General features: G+C 41.5%; 1 protein-coding gene across 2 annotated transcripts in view; it reads right to left on the bottom strand.

Annotated features, from left to right (window-relative positions):
- The window catches only part of rufy1 (RUN and FYVE domain containing 1), an 81,103-nt gene extending 69,802 nt beyond the window's left edge, over positions 1-11,301 (bottom strand). The window contains exons 1-2 of one of the 2 annotated variants that reach the window (XM_060836797.1): positions 10,660-10,765; positions 38-246 (exon numbers count right to left, since the gene is read on the bottom strand). Coding sequence is in view for 1 of the 2 variants with exons in the window: in XM_060836796.1 (XP_060692779.1) it covers positions 10,995-11,235 (241 nt within the window). In the remaining variant the exon portion in view is untranslated. Of the gene's footprint in view, positions 1-37; positions 247-10,659; positions 10,766-10,994 lie in introns of those variants that run through there. The other variant, XM_060836796.1, reaches the window with a different exon arrangement.
- Between the last annotated feature and the right edge of the window lie 2,734 nt (positions 11,302-14,035).

The following is a 14,035-nucleotide window of genomic DNA, read 5'->3' as shown; positions in this document are numbered from 1 at the left end:
TAAGAAAAACTTTAAAATATTTTTGCAGCAAACTCACTGTTAGTGCAGTTTTCAGGCCTTGTTTTTCACCACTTTTGTAGTTTTCCATTCCCCAAACTTGGAAAGATACACTAAAACCTTTCCTAGCTGGTTGTGCCACTTTTTGCTGAAGCTTTTCATTCTCAGGTCACTAACTGACAGATGCTGGGTATTTTTAAAGGACTAGGTCTTTATTTTGTGGGGTCTTTTTTCCCCAGAAAAGGTGGACTGAAATGAGAAAAATTATCTTAATGACACTGTTTGAAAGAACGTTGGTACATTTGGAAAGCAAATAACCCAAAACATATGTCACGCATTACGCAACCAAATATTTGGACAAACATGAATTGAAGTTTGAGTTGCAGACAATTTGAATCCAAGGGGGTACACAGATATAGCCTTCGCTGGCCAGAAGCTAATTTGTTTATGAACAAGTGACCAATTATTAATTACAGAAACCTTTTGCTTACCACCTGAGTTATTGGTTCTCAACAAAATTAAAAGTTTGGAGCTGGAAACGAGTTACATAGAAAGGGAAGTATTCCGTTATTTGCCAGTTCTAGTGCAATTTGACTGTCCTGTGCAGTCAAAACTCACTGTAAACTGAAGAAACAAAAACAGTGCTGAATAAACACAGCAGGTCTGGAAGCAAATGTAGCGAGAGAAACAGAGTTGACATTACCACCATTTTCCAGCTGCTTTCAGTTCTGAAAGAGGATCACTGGTCTGGTACCATTGTTGTTATTATTATTACTACTACTACTACTACCACTACTACTACGGGCCCAGTAACCATTCATCTGAACGGAAGGCAGTTGGAAAATAATATTATTATTAATAACTTTTCTCTCAGCAGATATTTCCAGAGCTGCTGAGTTTCTTCAGAACGCTCAGATTTCCAGCATCCACAGTTTTTTTTTCCCCCAGTTATCTTTCTTGCAATAGTTGTTGAGAGCTGTGAGCTTTAATGGATAGTCAGACTTTTTAGTAAGTCAATCAACCATCTTGCATCTCTTATCAACCAGTGGAAAAAGACGATGGAAGCTACACGCTGGCCAGCAGAAGAATAAGGAGGATCATCTCAACAAAATACCCTGGTACAAAGGTCAGAGGGAAAATGGAAATATTACAGCCAGTGTCTCCTGTATTTATACCTTCGCTTACTTCAAACATTCGTGGATGCATCCCATTAGGTCCCTGGTGCCTTGTTATCCTTAAGTGCCAACCAGCAAAGACTTCTTCCTTAATTATTTTGATCCCCTCTGGTGATAACAGTATTTTCCTGTCACCACAGCCTGATGTTATGAACCAGACCAAATCCTCAAAATGTATTAAGAAGATAGCCTAGACCCTAACTTTTTCTTATTTTAAGGCAAGTGCCAAATGTTGCATTCTGAATGCAATTTGTTATGGACCAGGCCAGACTTCCCTAAAACATTGAGTAAGTGGCCCAGACCCTAACTTTGCTAGCTATTTTAAGCAGGTGTGATGCAGATATTCCAAGGGAGGTACACAGTTGATCAAACCACCTAGTTTTAAACAACACTATTTATTTACTTACTGAATGGAACAAAATACCATATAACGTAACCTATCCGAAAACCCAACAGATCATCCTAACTTAATGCTGCTATCCCAAATACTTGCAACAATCCCTTGGCACAAAAAAAAGGTAAAAATCAAACACAGGGTCTTAAAGAGATGTCAGAGGGGGAGGAGGATCAGCCTGGACCTGCTTCTTTAGGTCCAGCACCTTTTACAACACTACTGCTAAAAATCAAACTAAATCAGAGAAAAGCTGAGCTGGGAGAACTGGCCACTTCCCTTTCAGTGTACAAGTGTTTTTCTTCCAAAACTGGCCCTAAAACCCGTCAATCTGGACTTTTGAGTCTGCGCCTTTTACAATCTCTCTGGAATATTAAAAAAAATTAAGGACAGCATAACCTTGTTAAAAAGGAGCAGCATCACCACATCTTACCCCTTTAATTAAAAAATGTACCACTAATATCCGAAGATGGTTTCATTTTAAAACCTCTAAAATCTTAAAATTGTTAGTACACCACAGACACACTACATTGACTATAAACATGCATGACAACATTTTCTTTCAGTCTTTTTAACTCCTGTCACCAAAGTCTCTTTCTCATTCAAATCTCGACAATGTGTCGGCGATCACATTTTCTCATCTTGCCACATGCACAATTTTCAAATTGAATGGCTGTAACAACAAGTTCCATCTAAGTAGTCTGGCATTTTTGCCCCAAAATTTCTCCATAAACTTCAATGGGTTATGGTCAGCGTATAAGTTACTGATAACAAATAAAATGTTGTAACACCAACACCAAGCTCAAAGTGTCCTCAACTGTCAAATATTTCTGATGAAGGTTCAATTTACTATCTTCTCGTCATCTTCCTGCAAGAGCACAGCACCGATACCCACATATCACTCGCATCAATAGCGACCTTAAATGGCTTTGCATAATTAGATGTGGCTAACATAGCTTTCAGGCTGTCAAATGCCTTTTGACAGTCTGCTGTCCATTGAAACCTACTGCTTTTCTTTAGCAATTCAGTGAGTAGAGCAGCCACACTGCTAAACTTAGGTATGAGTGGATTTTATCAAAAATTCAATCCCAGGAATTGTAGTACTACTTTTTTGTTGATGGTATGAGGAAACTCCTCAATTATCTTTGTTTTTGCATCCAGTGGAGCCATTTGTCCATGTCCAATAACATGGCCCAGGAAGGTGTTAGGGCTATGACAAATTCACTTTTAGTCAGGTTTAATCACCAAGCCTGCCTTCTGAGATCAATTGAATAAGTCTGATAAATTTGCAAATGTTCCTTCCATGTGTGACTAAAAATCACCAGGTCATCTACGTAGACGAAATAGTTGGGTAGCCCAGTCATGACCTCACTGGTTAGTCTCTGAAACATGGCTGGCACAGTTTTCATACCAAATGGATGATTTTAAACTGGTACAGTCCATTTGGCACTATGAAAGCCGAAAGCATCTTCGCTCTTTCTGACAAAGGTACTTGCCAGCATCCTCTAAGCAAGTCCAACTTTGAAATACTAGTTGCTTGTTTCACCTTCTCAACACAGTCTTCCAGATGTGAAATCACTTATGCATCAATCTTTGTAACTGCATGGGCGTTGAGACAGTTCACACATAACTGTTGGGTGCCATCAGCTTTTGGCACCATTATTATGGGCAAGCTCCAGTTACTAACTCACTTTGATGTAGTCTTGGAGCATGCACTCAATCTCCTTTTGAACCTGTGCCAATTTTAGAGGATTATGCCTATAAGAAAGTTGCTTAATCGGAACAGCATCTCCTATTTCTACATCATGCATAATTATGTTAGTACTTCCCAGTTTGTTTCCACATATCTCCCTACGCGACAGTAATAGATCTTTCAGGTCATTTTGATGTTCCATCTAAGAAAGTCAATAATTTATCCCATTTTTTTGACAACTTCCTCAATATCCAATTTAATGTGAGGAACATCCAATTCAGAATCCTCTGAACTTGGTAATTCCCTGTGTTGTAACCAATAATATTCTCCTCTTGCTTTCCTTCCTTGTCAAACTGCCTTTTGGGAATATTCACATGACACAGACTTCTTTCTGTCTGGAGTCCTTACCAAATAGTTCTCTTGACTTGATAAGGTCAATGAAACCTGCTTTTAAGGTTCACCTATCACTGAACATTATACGAACACCTTATCCCTTATAGCACAATTGCGAGTTTTTGATTTGTTTCATTGTATGCTGCCCCATTCTATTTAATCATTCCTTAAAATTTGCACCATAGCCCAAATATGTGGTCTCTGAATTTTGACTTACCAATTCCTCCATCAATTTTAGTGGTCCTCTCACTTCATGCCCAAAAAACTAATTCAAATAGACTGAATTTGGTTGATTCATTTGGTGCATCTGATCGCACACAGCACAAATGGAATTCCCATCTCCCAATCATCTGGATAGTCTTGACTATAAGCCCTTAACATGGTGTTTAATGTCTGATGCCATCTTTCTGGCGAACCCTGCAATTTGGGATGGTTCCATTAGATTTGAATTGTTTTATCTCTAAACTGTCCATAACTTCCTTGAATAATTTTGATGGAACATTTGACACTTAGTCTGATGGTATCTCTGTGGGAAGTCTGAATCTAGTGAAAAATGAGTAATTACTCTACAATCCCCTTTTTCCTCAGATGGTGAAGGCTAACATGAGGGGACATAGCTTTAAATTGAGGGGTGGTGGATTTAGGACAGATATCAGGGATACTTTCTTTACTCATTAGAATAATACAACGCAGAACAGGCCTGTCGACCCTCAATGTTGTGCTGACCTGTAAACTAATCTAAGCACACCCCCACACCATCCTGTCATCATCCATATGTTTATCCAAGGACTGTTTAAATGCCCCTAATGTGGATGAGTTAACTACATTGGCAGTTGTAGGAGCGTGGAACTGCCTGCCTGCAACAGTAGTAGACTCGCCGACATTAAGGGCATTTAAAAAGGGCGTTGGACATACATATGGATAGTAATGGAACGGTGTAGGTTAGATTGGCATCGGATTAATTTCGCAGGTCGGCGCAACATGAGGGCTGAAGGACCTGTACTGCGCTGTAACTTTCTATGTAATAATTTTAGCTGTGATATTGCGTGATGGAATGGCCTCTGAAACCTAGTTGACACATCCATTATTGTTAACAAATAATAATTCCCACTTTTTGGTTGAGATACGGGTCCCATGCAATTAATCAAGACTCTTATAAAAAGGGTCCTCAAATGCAGGAATAGGTACTAAAGGTGCTGTCTTTATTACTTCCTGTGGTTTTCCAATTACGCATGTCTGGCAAAATTCAACTACACGCTTGTGGAGCCTAGGCTTGTAAAAATGTTTTTGTATTTAAACTTGAGATTTTCCCACCCCTAAACGATCCCCTAGCTCATGTGCCACTCAACACCACCTTTCTATAACCCACAATATGACTTGATGAACTTCTGCCCATTGCTCATCTGCCTGAATATATAGTAGCCATTTCCTCATTAAAATATCACTAAGATAACAATATTCAGGGGTATAGTTGGATTTTTATTCTGTATGCCTTTTGATACAATCACTTTAAATTTTCATATTTCTGCTGTAACTCAGTAAACTTATCAGAGCTGATGACGTCAACTTTGTTATTTATCGGCTCCTGGATTGTCTCAAACACGATCTCTGCTAATTCCACTTAGACTTTCTTAACTCTCATGTTTCAATTGGTGACTTTGTGACCTTGCTACCAGAATATGTGTCCTGTAATAGTTCAGTTGCCTAGTTTCCACTGGCTTTTCAACCACAGTTGGCAGCACTCCCACCTGTGAAACAGCTATAATCGTTAGCAAGGACAAATTGTATTCCTGGAGCTGAGAGTTTGCCCAATAATCCTACTAGAACTTCTCCATTCTTCATAAATATTCTAATTTCACATCACACAGTTGGGCACTTCTTGTCTCACTGTGAATTCTTGTTACTAGCACTTTTTCTGGCAATAGTCTTTCAGCATTACAGATTGAAAGGATCCTGTATCTGTAAAGATTGTGACCTCTTTCCCTGCTGCTCCTGGCCAATGTGAATAAGCTTTACCTTCATAGGTATACAGTTTAAAGATGATTTGGCACTTCTTTCTAAGCCAACCTCTGACCAGCCTGTACATTCTGTTGCAGCTTTCTAGTCTCCACTGTGCTTTCCGTTACCACTCCAACAAAATTCACTGGCTTATCCTGTTTTTCTACATCTGACTTCCCAGTACTTTTCATAACCCACCAACACAATTGCAGTGAAAACACCAGAGCTTTCTAACTTCTTTCCTCTTCAAGGATTTCCTTTTTAATCCTGTAGTAAGTTATCCTTACAATCTTCACAGAGAATTACTGTTCCCTTTCCACGTAAGGATTTCTCTATTTCCCAATTTCTATCCCTCATGGTTTGAAATTGATTTTGGAAGTCAAACTTTGATATATGGATCAATTCAATCAGCCGTTTCAGATGCTAATCTTGCTGTTTTAACACTCTGCTCTTCCACAAATTCTCCAACTTCAGTAAGTGAATTTTTGAACTCCTCCAAAATAATTGTCTAAGAGAGTCATAGGTTTTTTCTATTTTAATGCCCTTATCCATATATCAAAATTACTTGGATCATTTTTTGTCCAGCGTCCATCCTTAGATTGCTGGCACAAGTTCACATGCATTTAAGATGGCTTTCTTCACCTCCTCATACACCCCAGATATCTCCTCTGATAGTGATGCAAATACCTCACTAGCTCTACTAACAACTTTGGTGTGGATCTGCATTTGTTCAGCCACCTTTTCAAATGAGATGAAAGAGGTTGTCACATCCTTCACATCAAATTTAGGCAATGCTTGAATGCCATGGGCAGCACAGTGGCTAGCACTGCTGCCTCACAGCACCAGAGACCTGGGTTCAATCCCCACCTCAGGCGACTGACTGTGTGGAGTTTGCACATTCTCCCAATCTCTGCATGGGTTTCCTCTGGGTGCTACAGTTTCCTCCCTCAGTCCAAAAATGGGCAGGTTAGGTGAATTGGCCATACTAAAAATGTTAGGTATGGTGGTAAATGTAGGGGAATGGTTCTGGGTGTGTTGCACTTCCGCAGGTTGGTGTGGAGTTGTTGGGCCGAAGGGCCTGTTTCCACCGTAAGTAATCTAAGTAATTATATTTAAGCTGTTTCTCACTAGGCCTTTGGCTGCTCATCCTCTCACCTCTTTCTCACTAAGATTATCTTCAGCCTTCATCTTCATCCTTTTAACCTGACTTTCCTGTCTAAGTGTCAATTTCTGAAGTTCAAACTCCCTCTCTTTCTTCCTTTTCTTTCACTCTCCTCTCCTTTTCTTTCCTCTGCTTTTACTCGTAATTCCTGGTCAATTGCCTCTCACTCAACCGGCTTCATTTTCAATTGAATTTTAACCACCTCTAAAGATTCTGATGTCATTTCCATCAAAATTTAAATGCTGATATATTGCAGTAATTATTTCTCCTTTCCAGCTCCAGCTTGTTTGCTAATTTCAGCATTTTAGCCGGAATCATCTTTTGAAAACACCCAAGGTCACTACTTCCACAAAACTTTTGGTGTTTGAAAGAGCCATTGCTATCTCAAGCACTGTTTAAACCACACCGAAATAAACACCCATAACAAAAAGATACTAAACACCCATCACTCATTGCCTTAGAGTCCAAAAATCCTAATCAGAATTAAAGAATAAATCCCACAAAGAGCCCCCAAATCAGTTACGGACCAGGTCAGCGCCCAAAAGATTTCAAATAAGTGGCCCAGACCCTAACTTTGCTAGTTCTTTTAACAAGGCATAAAGCGGATATTCCAGGAGAAATGCAATTGGTCAAATCACAGTTATAAACAAAACAGATTATTTATTTACATGATTACTGAATGAAACACGGAAGAGACCAGAATACTGATTAATTTAACCTATCCAAAAACCGAACAGATCATCCCAACTTAATGATGTTGTTCCAAATATTTGCAACAACACCCCTTGGCACAAAATGTAGAATCAAACTCTGGTTCTTACAAGAGAGAATTCAGAGAGAGAGATCAGCTTGCACCTGCTTCTTTAGTCCAGCAGCTGTTACAACCAAACCAGGGGATGGCTGGCCTGGGAGAACTGGCCACTCCCCTTGCCTTGTAAAAGTGTTTTTTTTCCCAAAAACTTTAAAAGGCTCTTGCCTGAGGTGGTATCCATTAGCTTTAATCAAACTGGCCCTAAAACCTTTCAATTTGGACATTTTTGAGCCCGTGTCTTTTACGGCCTCTCAAATAAAAAAGCCGAGGGCAGCATAACCTTATTCAAAGAATAGCATCATCTCAAATTGGATTGGTCAAATTACCAGATTTGAAGCAAAAACATGTTATTCATACACTGCAGTTAAAAATACAAAAGAAAGAAATTGGAAGAACACCTCTTCTGGAAAACTTAACAGAATGATAGATTATTTAACTACAAAAACAATAACTGTTTTAATAGAGTAAAATCCCATAATCACACCCTTGGCAAAGGTAAATTCAGTAAGATGGATAGTCTCTCATCCAATTCTCCAGTCCAAGAAGAAAAACATGAAGAGAAAACTCAGTAGCAGGGAGATATACTGCAGTTTCCAAACCCAGCTTCAAGATCCCAGCAACTGCTCCTGAAAAACTGAATCTAAAAATCCTGTTCTGCGAGAGCTTGACCCTACCCATTCAGGCTGCTTCCACTGATCCAATTTAAAGAAAAACACAAGAAGTTTACTTTATTGGATTTCAACAGAGAGCTTGCCACCTCTGTCTTAACCCTTCTTTTTTTTGGGAAAAAAAAACCTCTTAAAGCCATGTCACCACCACAATGGACAACCTCTTTTGTAAAGACAGATGCAAAGTATTTATTCAGTAGCGCAGCCATGCCCTGTGCCTCCATCTGCAAAATCGCCTTTCAGGTCTCAGATCAGTTCCACCTCTCCATTAACTCGTCTCTTGCTATTTATGTGTCTTTAGAAGACTTTGGGATTTCCCTTTATTTTAGCTGTTAATCTTTTTTCATTGTTCCACTTTGCTTATTTGCTTTTTCAATTCCTCCCCTTAAGAGTGATGGTCTTTAACAGCTACATTACAATCAGTACATTTCCAATGTAATAATATATTTCAACCCACTTCAAAAGAAGCATTATAAAGCAAATTGTGCCATCCACAAATGGGCAATTTCAGGGCAGATGACAAGAGGCTTGGCCATAGAGGCAAATACGAAGACAAGGAAGGAAGCACAGAAGTGAAGATGTTTACAATGGGAACTACAGCTTTTGGAGCCTTGGGATCTGAAGGGATAGCTACCTATTCTGGAACAATTAAAATCAAGGGATGCTCAAAGACAAGAATTAAAGTCAGATATCTTAAGGGTTGTGGGCTGAAGGGGACTTCAGAGATTGAAAGAGTGAGCCCATGGAAGAATTCAAAAAATAGAAAGAGAATTTTAAAACCAAAGTGTTCATCTACATCATGAGCCCATGTAAGTCATCTGGTGAATAACCGTTAACTATGCAGAGGTTTAAGTGCTGTCATAATCACAGGAATGATTTGGAGACACCAGTGTTAGACTATCATTCTAACATGGTCATTATAAAAGATGAGATTTAACAAACAATCCAGGTCTTTTTCAACTTACAATTTCACTAACATCACACTGTAAACTTTTGCTATAAATTCTGTGTCTTCCAGTCTTATTCTCCACAACCACCTGATGAAGCAGCAGCCATAACCTGGTGTTGTATAATTTTTAACAATATTAATCACAGAAAGAATAGAATACAAGTTCTCCACTAGGACTGAATTGGAATATCAAGTTGCAACAACAAAAAAAGTATTAAAGAGAATTTGGCTAATTAGCTGAAGCAGGACAGGATTAGATTATGCTGCAAAAATAGAAATAGGCTTTCAGTAATGATAAGGTCATTACAGGGCCAAATATGACACCAAGGTCTGGTTTAGTCTGAAACATCACCTGCCAGGCAAAGCAGAGGAGTCCTTAGCCAGGGAACACAGTTTGCAACTGGAAACTGAAGGCCATGGTTTCTTTCCACAATACTTAACTAGAGAAAACAATTAATTCAATATTCAACAAACAGGCAACATGTTAACAGCAGTGGGACAGGTGAAAAGAGGTGATGGTGAGGGAGAGATGGATGCTGCCATTGTACCTGTCAAAAAGTCATTTTTGAATAATGTCACAGTTGGGTAACCTGTTGGTGAGAAACAGGAGGACGAAGCCAATAGGAAAAACTAAAGCTAACATTTTAGAAGCAGGGTTCATGTGACATAGTGATAGTTCAAGTTCCAGGCCAGATACAAAAGTAAATCATAGAATCCTGACAATGTGGAAACAGGCCGTTTGGCCCACCAAGTCCACACCAACCCGCCAAAGAATATCCAATCCAGACCTATTCCCCTACATTATCCCTGAATAACACACCCAGCCTACACATCCCTAAACAGTATGGGCAATCTCACACAGCCAATTCATCTAACCTGCACATCTTTGGACTGTGGGAGGAAACCAAAATACCCAGAGGAAAACCATGCAGACATGGCGAGAATATGCAAACTCCACACAGACACAGTCACCTGAAGCTGGAATCAAACCTTGGTCCCTGATGCTGCAAGGCAGCAGTGCTAATCAATGACCCACCATGCCACCACTAGTGGATCATCATACTGCTCTCACTACAGTGAGAACTGGTGATGGTTTTACCAGAGAGTCACCATACCTCAAAAAAAGTAGAGAAGTTCTTTATGGTAAACTCAGCTAGTGCAGGAACTGAACCCACACCATTAGCATTACTCTGCATCAAAAAAACAACTATCCAGTCAACTGAGATGTTAAAACATCCAGGTTCAAATCTCAATTGCCAGGTATGGTATGTCACATGCCTGAACAGATTTTTTTAAAAACTTTGAAATTGCTGAAGCTAGACGCCTCATATTCACAACAATTAGCCAACAAGAGCCAGGCACTGTAGTAAAGTGATAGGTGAACCGAACACCTCGCAGACAGGTCGAGAAGACAAATATTACGTTAAACTGGCTGAAGTCTCGAAAGGTGTTCGCTGGAATTCCAAAGAGATCAGGTGAGACAACTCGTTGCAGTGTGGGGATCCTGCTGGTGTCCCCGAACCTACACATTCCTCTGGCCCCACACCACCCCTTGACCCCGCGCGCTCCCTGGCGCCCCCCCATCACCCCTTGACCCCGCGCGCTCCCTGCCCCCACCACCCTTTGGCCCCGCGCGCTCCCTGCCCCCACCACCCTTTGACCCCGCGCGCTCCCTGGCCTCGCCCCGGGACCCCAGTCTAACTCTGCCCATTGCCCGCGGCTCGCGCATAGTTGGCCCCGCCCCATTCCAAACCTACTTTTGCTGATCGGGTTGTCACTGCCGCTCGCTTTAACCGCGAATCCCACGGCTGCTGATTTCAGAGCACTTCCGTAGTTCGCCGAGAGGGTCTCTGACGCTTTCCTGGCCAGGGATAAGATGGGAGTCGACCAACCGCCTTCCTCCAAGCCCCGGCCACTTGCAGGAGGTGACGGCGGCGGCTCGGTTTTGCAATCCGTCTCACCCGCGGCGCTACTCAAATCCTCGGTTTTGTCCGCCATCTTCCCTCGTGATACAGACGTGTACAATCACTCGCCGAGAAATAGAGCGACTGTCGCGCAGGACAGACAGTGGAAACCCGAGACATGAACCAGCGAGCAGGGACTGCGCATGCGCATTAAATGTTTTCTAAAACCTTACGTCTTCAGTTATTGCGTGAAGAGAGATTTAATGTCCAATCCAGGAATGAAGTTCACTCCAGTGAGAATAGCAAATGTCTCCATCTTTCTAATCTATCAAATTGGCTGGCCAGATCATCGGAATCCACCTGTAGGAGTCAAAAGAACAGTAGACCATTCAGCCCATCGAGCCTGCCCTGCCGTTTCATATGATTAGATTAAATTACTTACAGTGTGGAAACAGGCCCTTCGGCCCAACAAGTCCACACTGACCCGCCGAAGCGCACCCACCCAGACCCATTCCCCTACATTTACCCCTGCACCTAACACTATGGGAACTTTTGCATAGCCAATTCACCTAACCTGCACATTTTTGGACTGTGGGAGGAAACCCACGCAGACATGGGGAGAATGTGCAAACTCCACACAGTTAGTCGCCTTAGGTGGGAATTGAACCCGGGTCTCTGGTGCTGTGATGAGCACAACATATCAAACACTCCAATGCCTTTTATTCAACCCATCCCCATAACTGTGGAAACCACTAGCAATCAGAAATCAATCTGTCAAAGATTGCAGCATGTGACACAGTGCCAGGGACCTGTGTTTGATTCCAGCCTTGGGAGACTGTGTGGAGTTTGCACATTGTCCCCGTGCCTTTCCGTCGGGTGCTCTGGTTTCCTCCTAGGTCTAAAGATGTGCAGGTTAAATGGATTGGCCATGCTTAAGTGTCCAGGGAAGTGTTGTTAAGTGGATTAGCTATGGTGGTTATGGAGATAGGGTCTGGGTGAGATGATCTTCAGAGGGTAGGTGCAGACTTGATGAGTCAAATGGCCTCTTTCTGCAGGTTAGGGATTCTATAATTCCGCAGCTTTGTGGTAGAGAATTCCAGTTTCCCAATCTCCTCACTTGAACATAATGGCATCTTCCTTTTTAAATTCTGCCCATTGGTTCTACATCCTACATGTGTCTATATTGTCTTTTAAGTGTTTTGTATGTTTCAAGGAAAATCATCTCATTTTTTGAAACTTGCAATAATACAGGTCCACTTTGCCCAATCTCTGTTCAATAGAGTTACCTCATCATTCTGGGAGAAAATCTAGTGAACCTTTGTTGCATTTTATAATTCGGATATAATTCTGAGATAAGGAGATCAAAACTGCACACTGTAATCGAAGTATGGTTTAAGCAAGCTTCTGTATAGTTGAAACAAGACTCCACTATATTCAAATCCTCTTGCACGAAGGACCAACAGTCCATTGGCCTTCTTAATATCTTAATGCACCTGCATTAAGTGACTTATCAACAAGGACACCAAGGTCCCTTTGTTCATATACATTTTGCAATCTCTTACCACTTAATTAATATGAAATTCAATCTAGGCAATATGAGGTGATACGTTTGGGCAGGACAAACAAGGCAAGAGGATAAATAATGAACGGTAAGACTCTGAGAAAGCCTCGAATATCAGAGGGATCTTGGTTTCCGTGTCTGCTGGTCGTTTTAGGTAGTGGGACATGTAGATAATGTGGGTCAAAAAAGGCGGAGGAGGGGGGCGGGCATGGAAGGTAGCCAGGAATGCAATAGGTGGATGAAGGTTGGGGGTGATAGTGATAGGTCGGAGTGGATAGGTGGGAAGGATGATGGACAAGTAATGTGGTTGAGAAGGTATATGGGATACTTTGTTTGGTTACCTAGTCTGCACATTTTGAGCTACTTCTTTGATTCCATATTCTTTCCCAGTTTGGTATCACCACAAAATAGACCAATTTATATTAACTCTGGTGGCATCTGTTAGTCTTGTTTGATCGTGGATCCATGCCTATGAAGTCTACCTTCAATCTTTTTTGGTAGGCACGGTGGGCGGCACGGTGGCACAGTGCTTAGCACTGCTGCCTCACAGCGCCTGAGACCCGGGTTCAATTCCCGACTCAGGCGACTGACTGTGTTGAGTTTGCACGTTCTCCCCGTGTCTGCGTGGGTTTCCTCCGGTGCTCCGGTTTCCTCCCACAGTCCAAAGATGTGCAGGTCAGGTGAATTGGCTATGCTAAATTGCCCGTAGTGTTAGGTAAGGGGTTAATGTAGGGGTATGGGTGGGTTGCGCTTCGGCGGGTCGGTGTGGACTTGTTGGGCCGAAGGGCCTGTTTCCACACTGTAAGTAATCTAATCTAATCTAAACAGCACCTGTTGTGGCTGTAGAGGTCCACAGGGGAGTGGCAGTCTTGATTGCAGCTACTGCACTTGAAGGTGCTGACTTCTGGTGTTGTCGTGGTGCTGTTTTTTTGACAGGTGTGCTTTTCTTCAGGAGCAAGCCTCAGCTTCTCTTTTTAACCCTTTAATACAGCATTAATACAGTAATGTCCCACAGGGATGCTGCGCAATGATTTCTGTCCTATTCTTAACATTACCTCTCTGACCAGTACCCCATTCTTTCCTACCTTTCAGCCAGTTTCTTAATTCCTACAGTTTATAGCTTAGTAGGAAATCTTTTGTTTGACATGTTATCAGATGATTTTTGGAAGTCTTAGAGCAAACATGATTGGGGATTAACACAGTTTTAAAAGTTAGAGAAAGAATTACCATGATGTCACAAAAAATCTCACAAGGAATTCATTTTGAAGCATTATTACTCTTATGTCAACAGTAGAATTGCAGGACCCTTTAAACTTCATCTCTAGAGCTGTTC

This window comes from Hemiscyllium ocellatum, chromosome 16, assembly GCF_020745735.1.
Source record: "Hemiscyllium ocellatum isolate sHemOce1 chromosome 16, sHemOce1.pat.X.cur, whole genome shotgun sequence".
Lineage (NCBI taxonomy): Eukaryota > Metazoa > Chordata > Chondrichthyes > Orectolobiformes > Hemiscylliidae > Hemiscyllium > Hemiscyllium ocellatum.
Note: the sequence above shows the minus strand (reverse complement) of the source record. Positions and strands in the feature narration are given on the sequence as shown.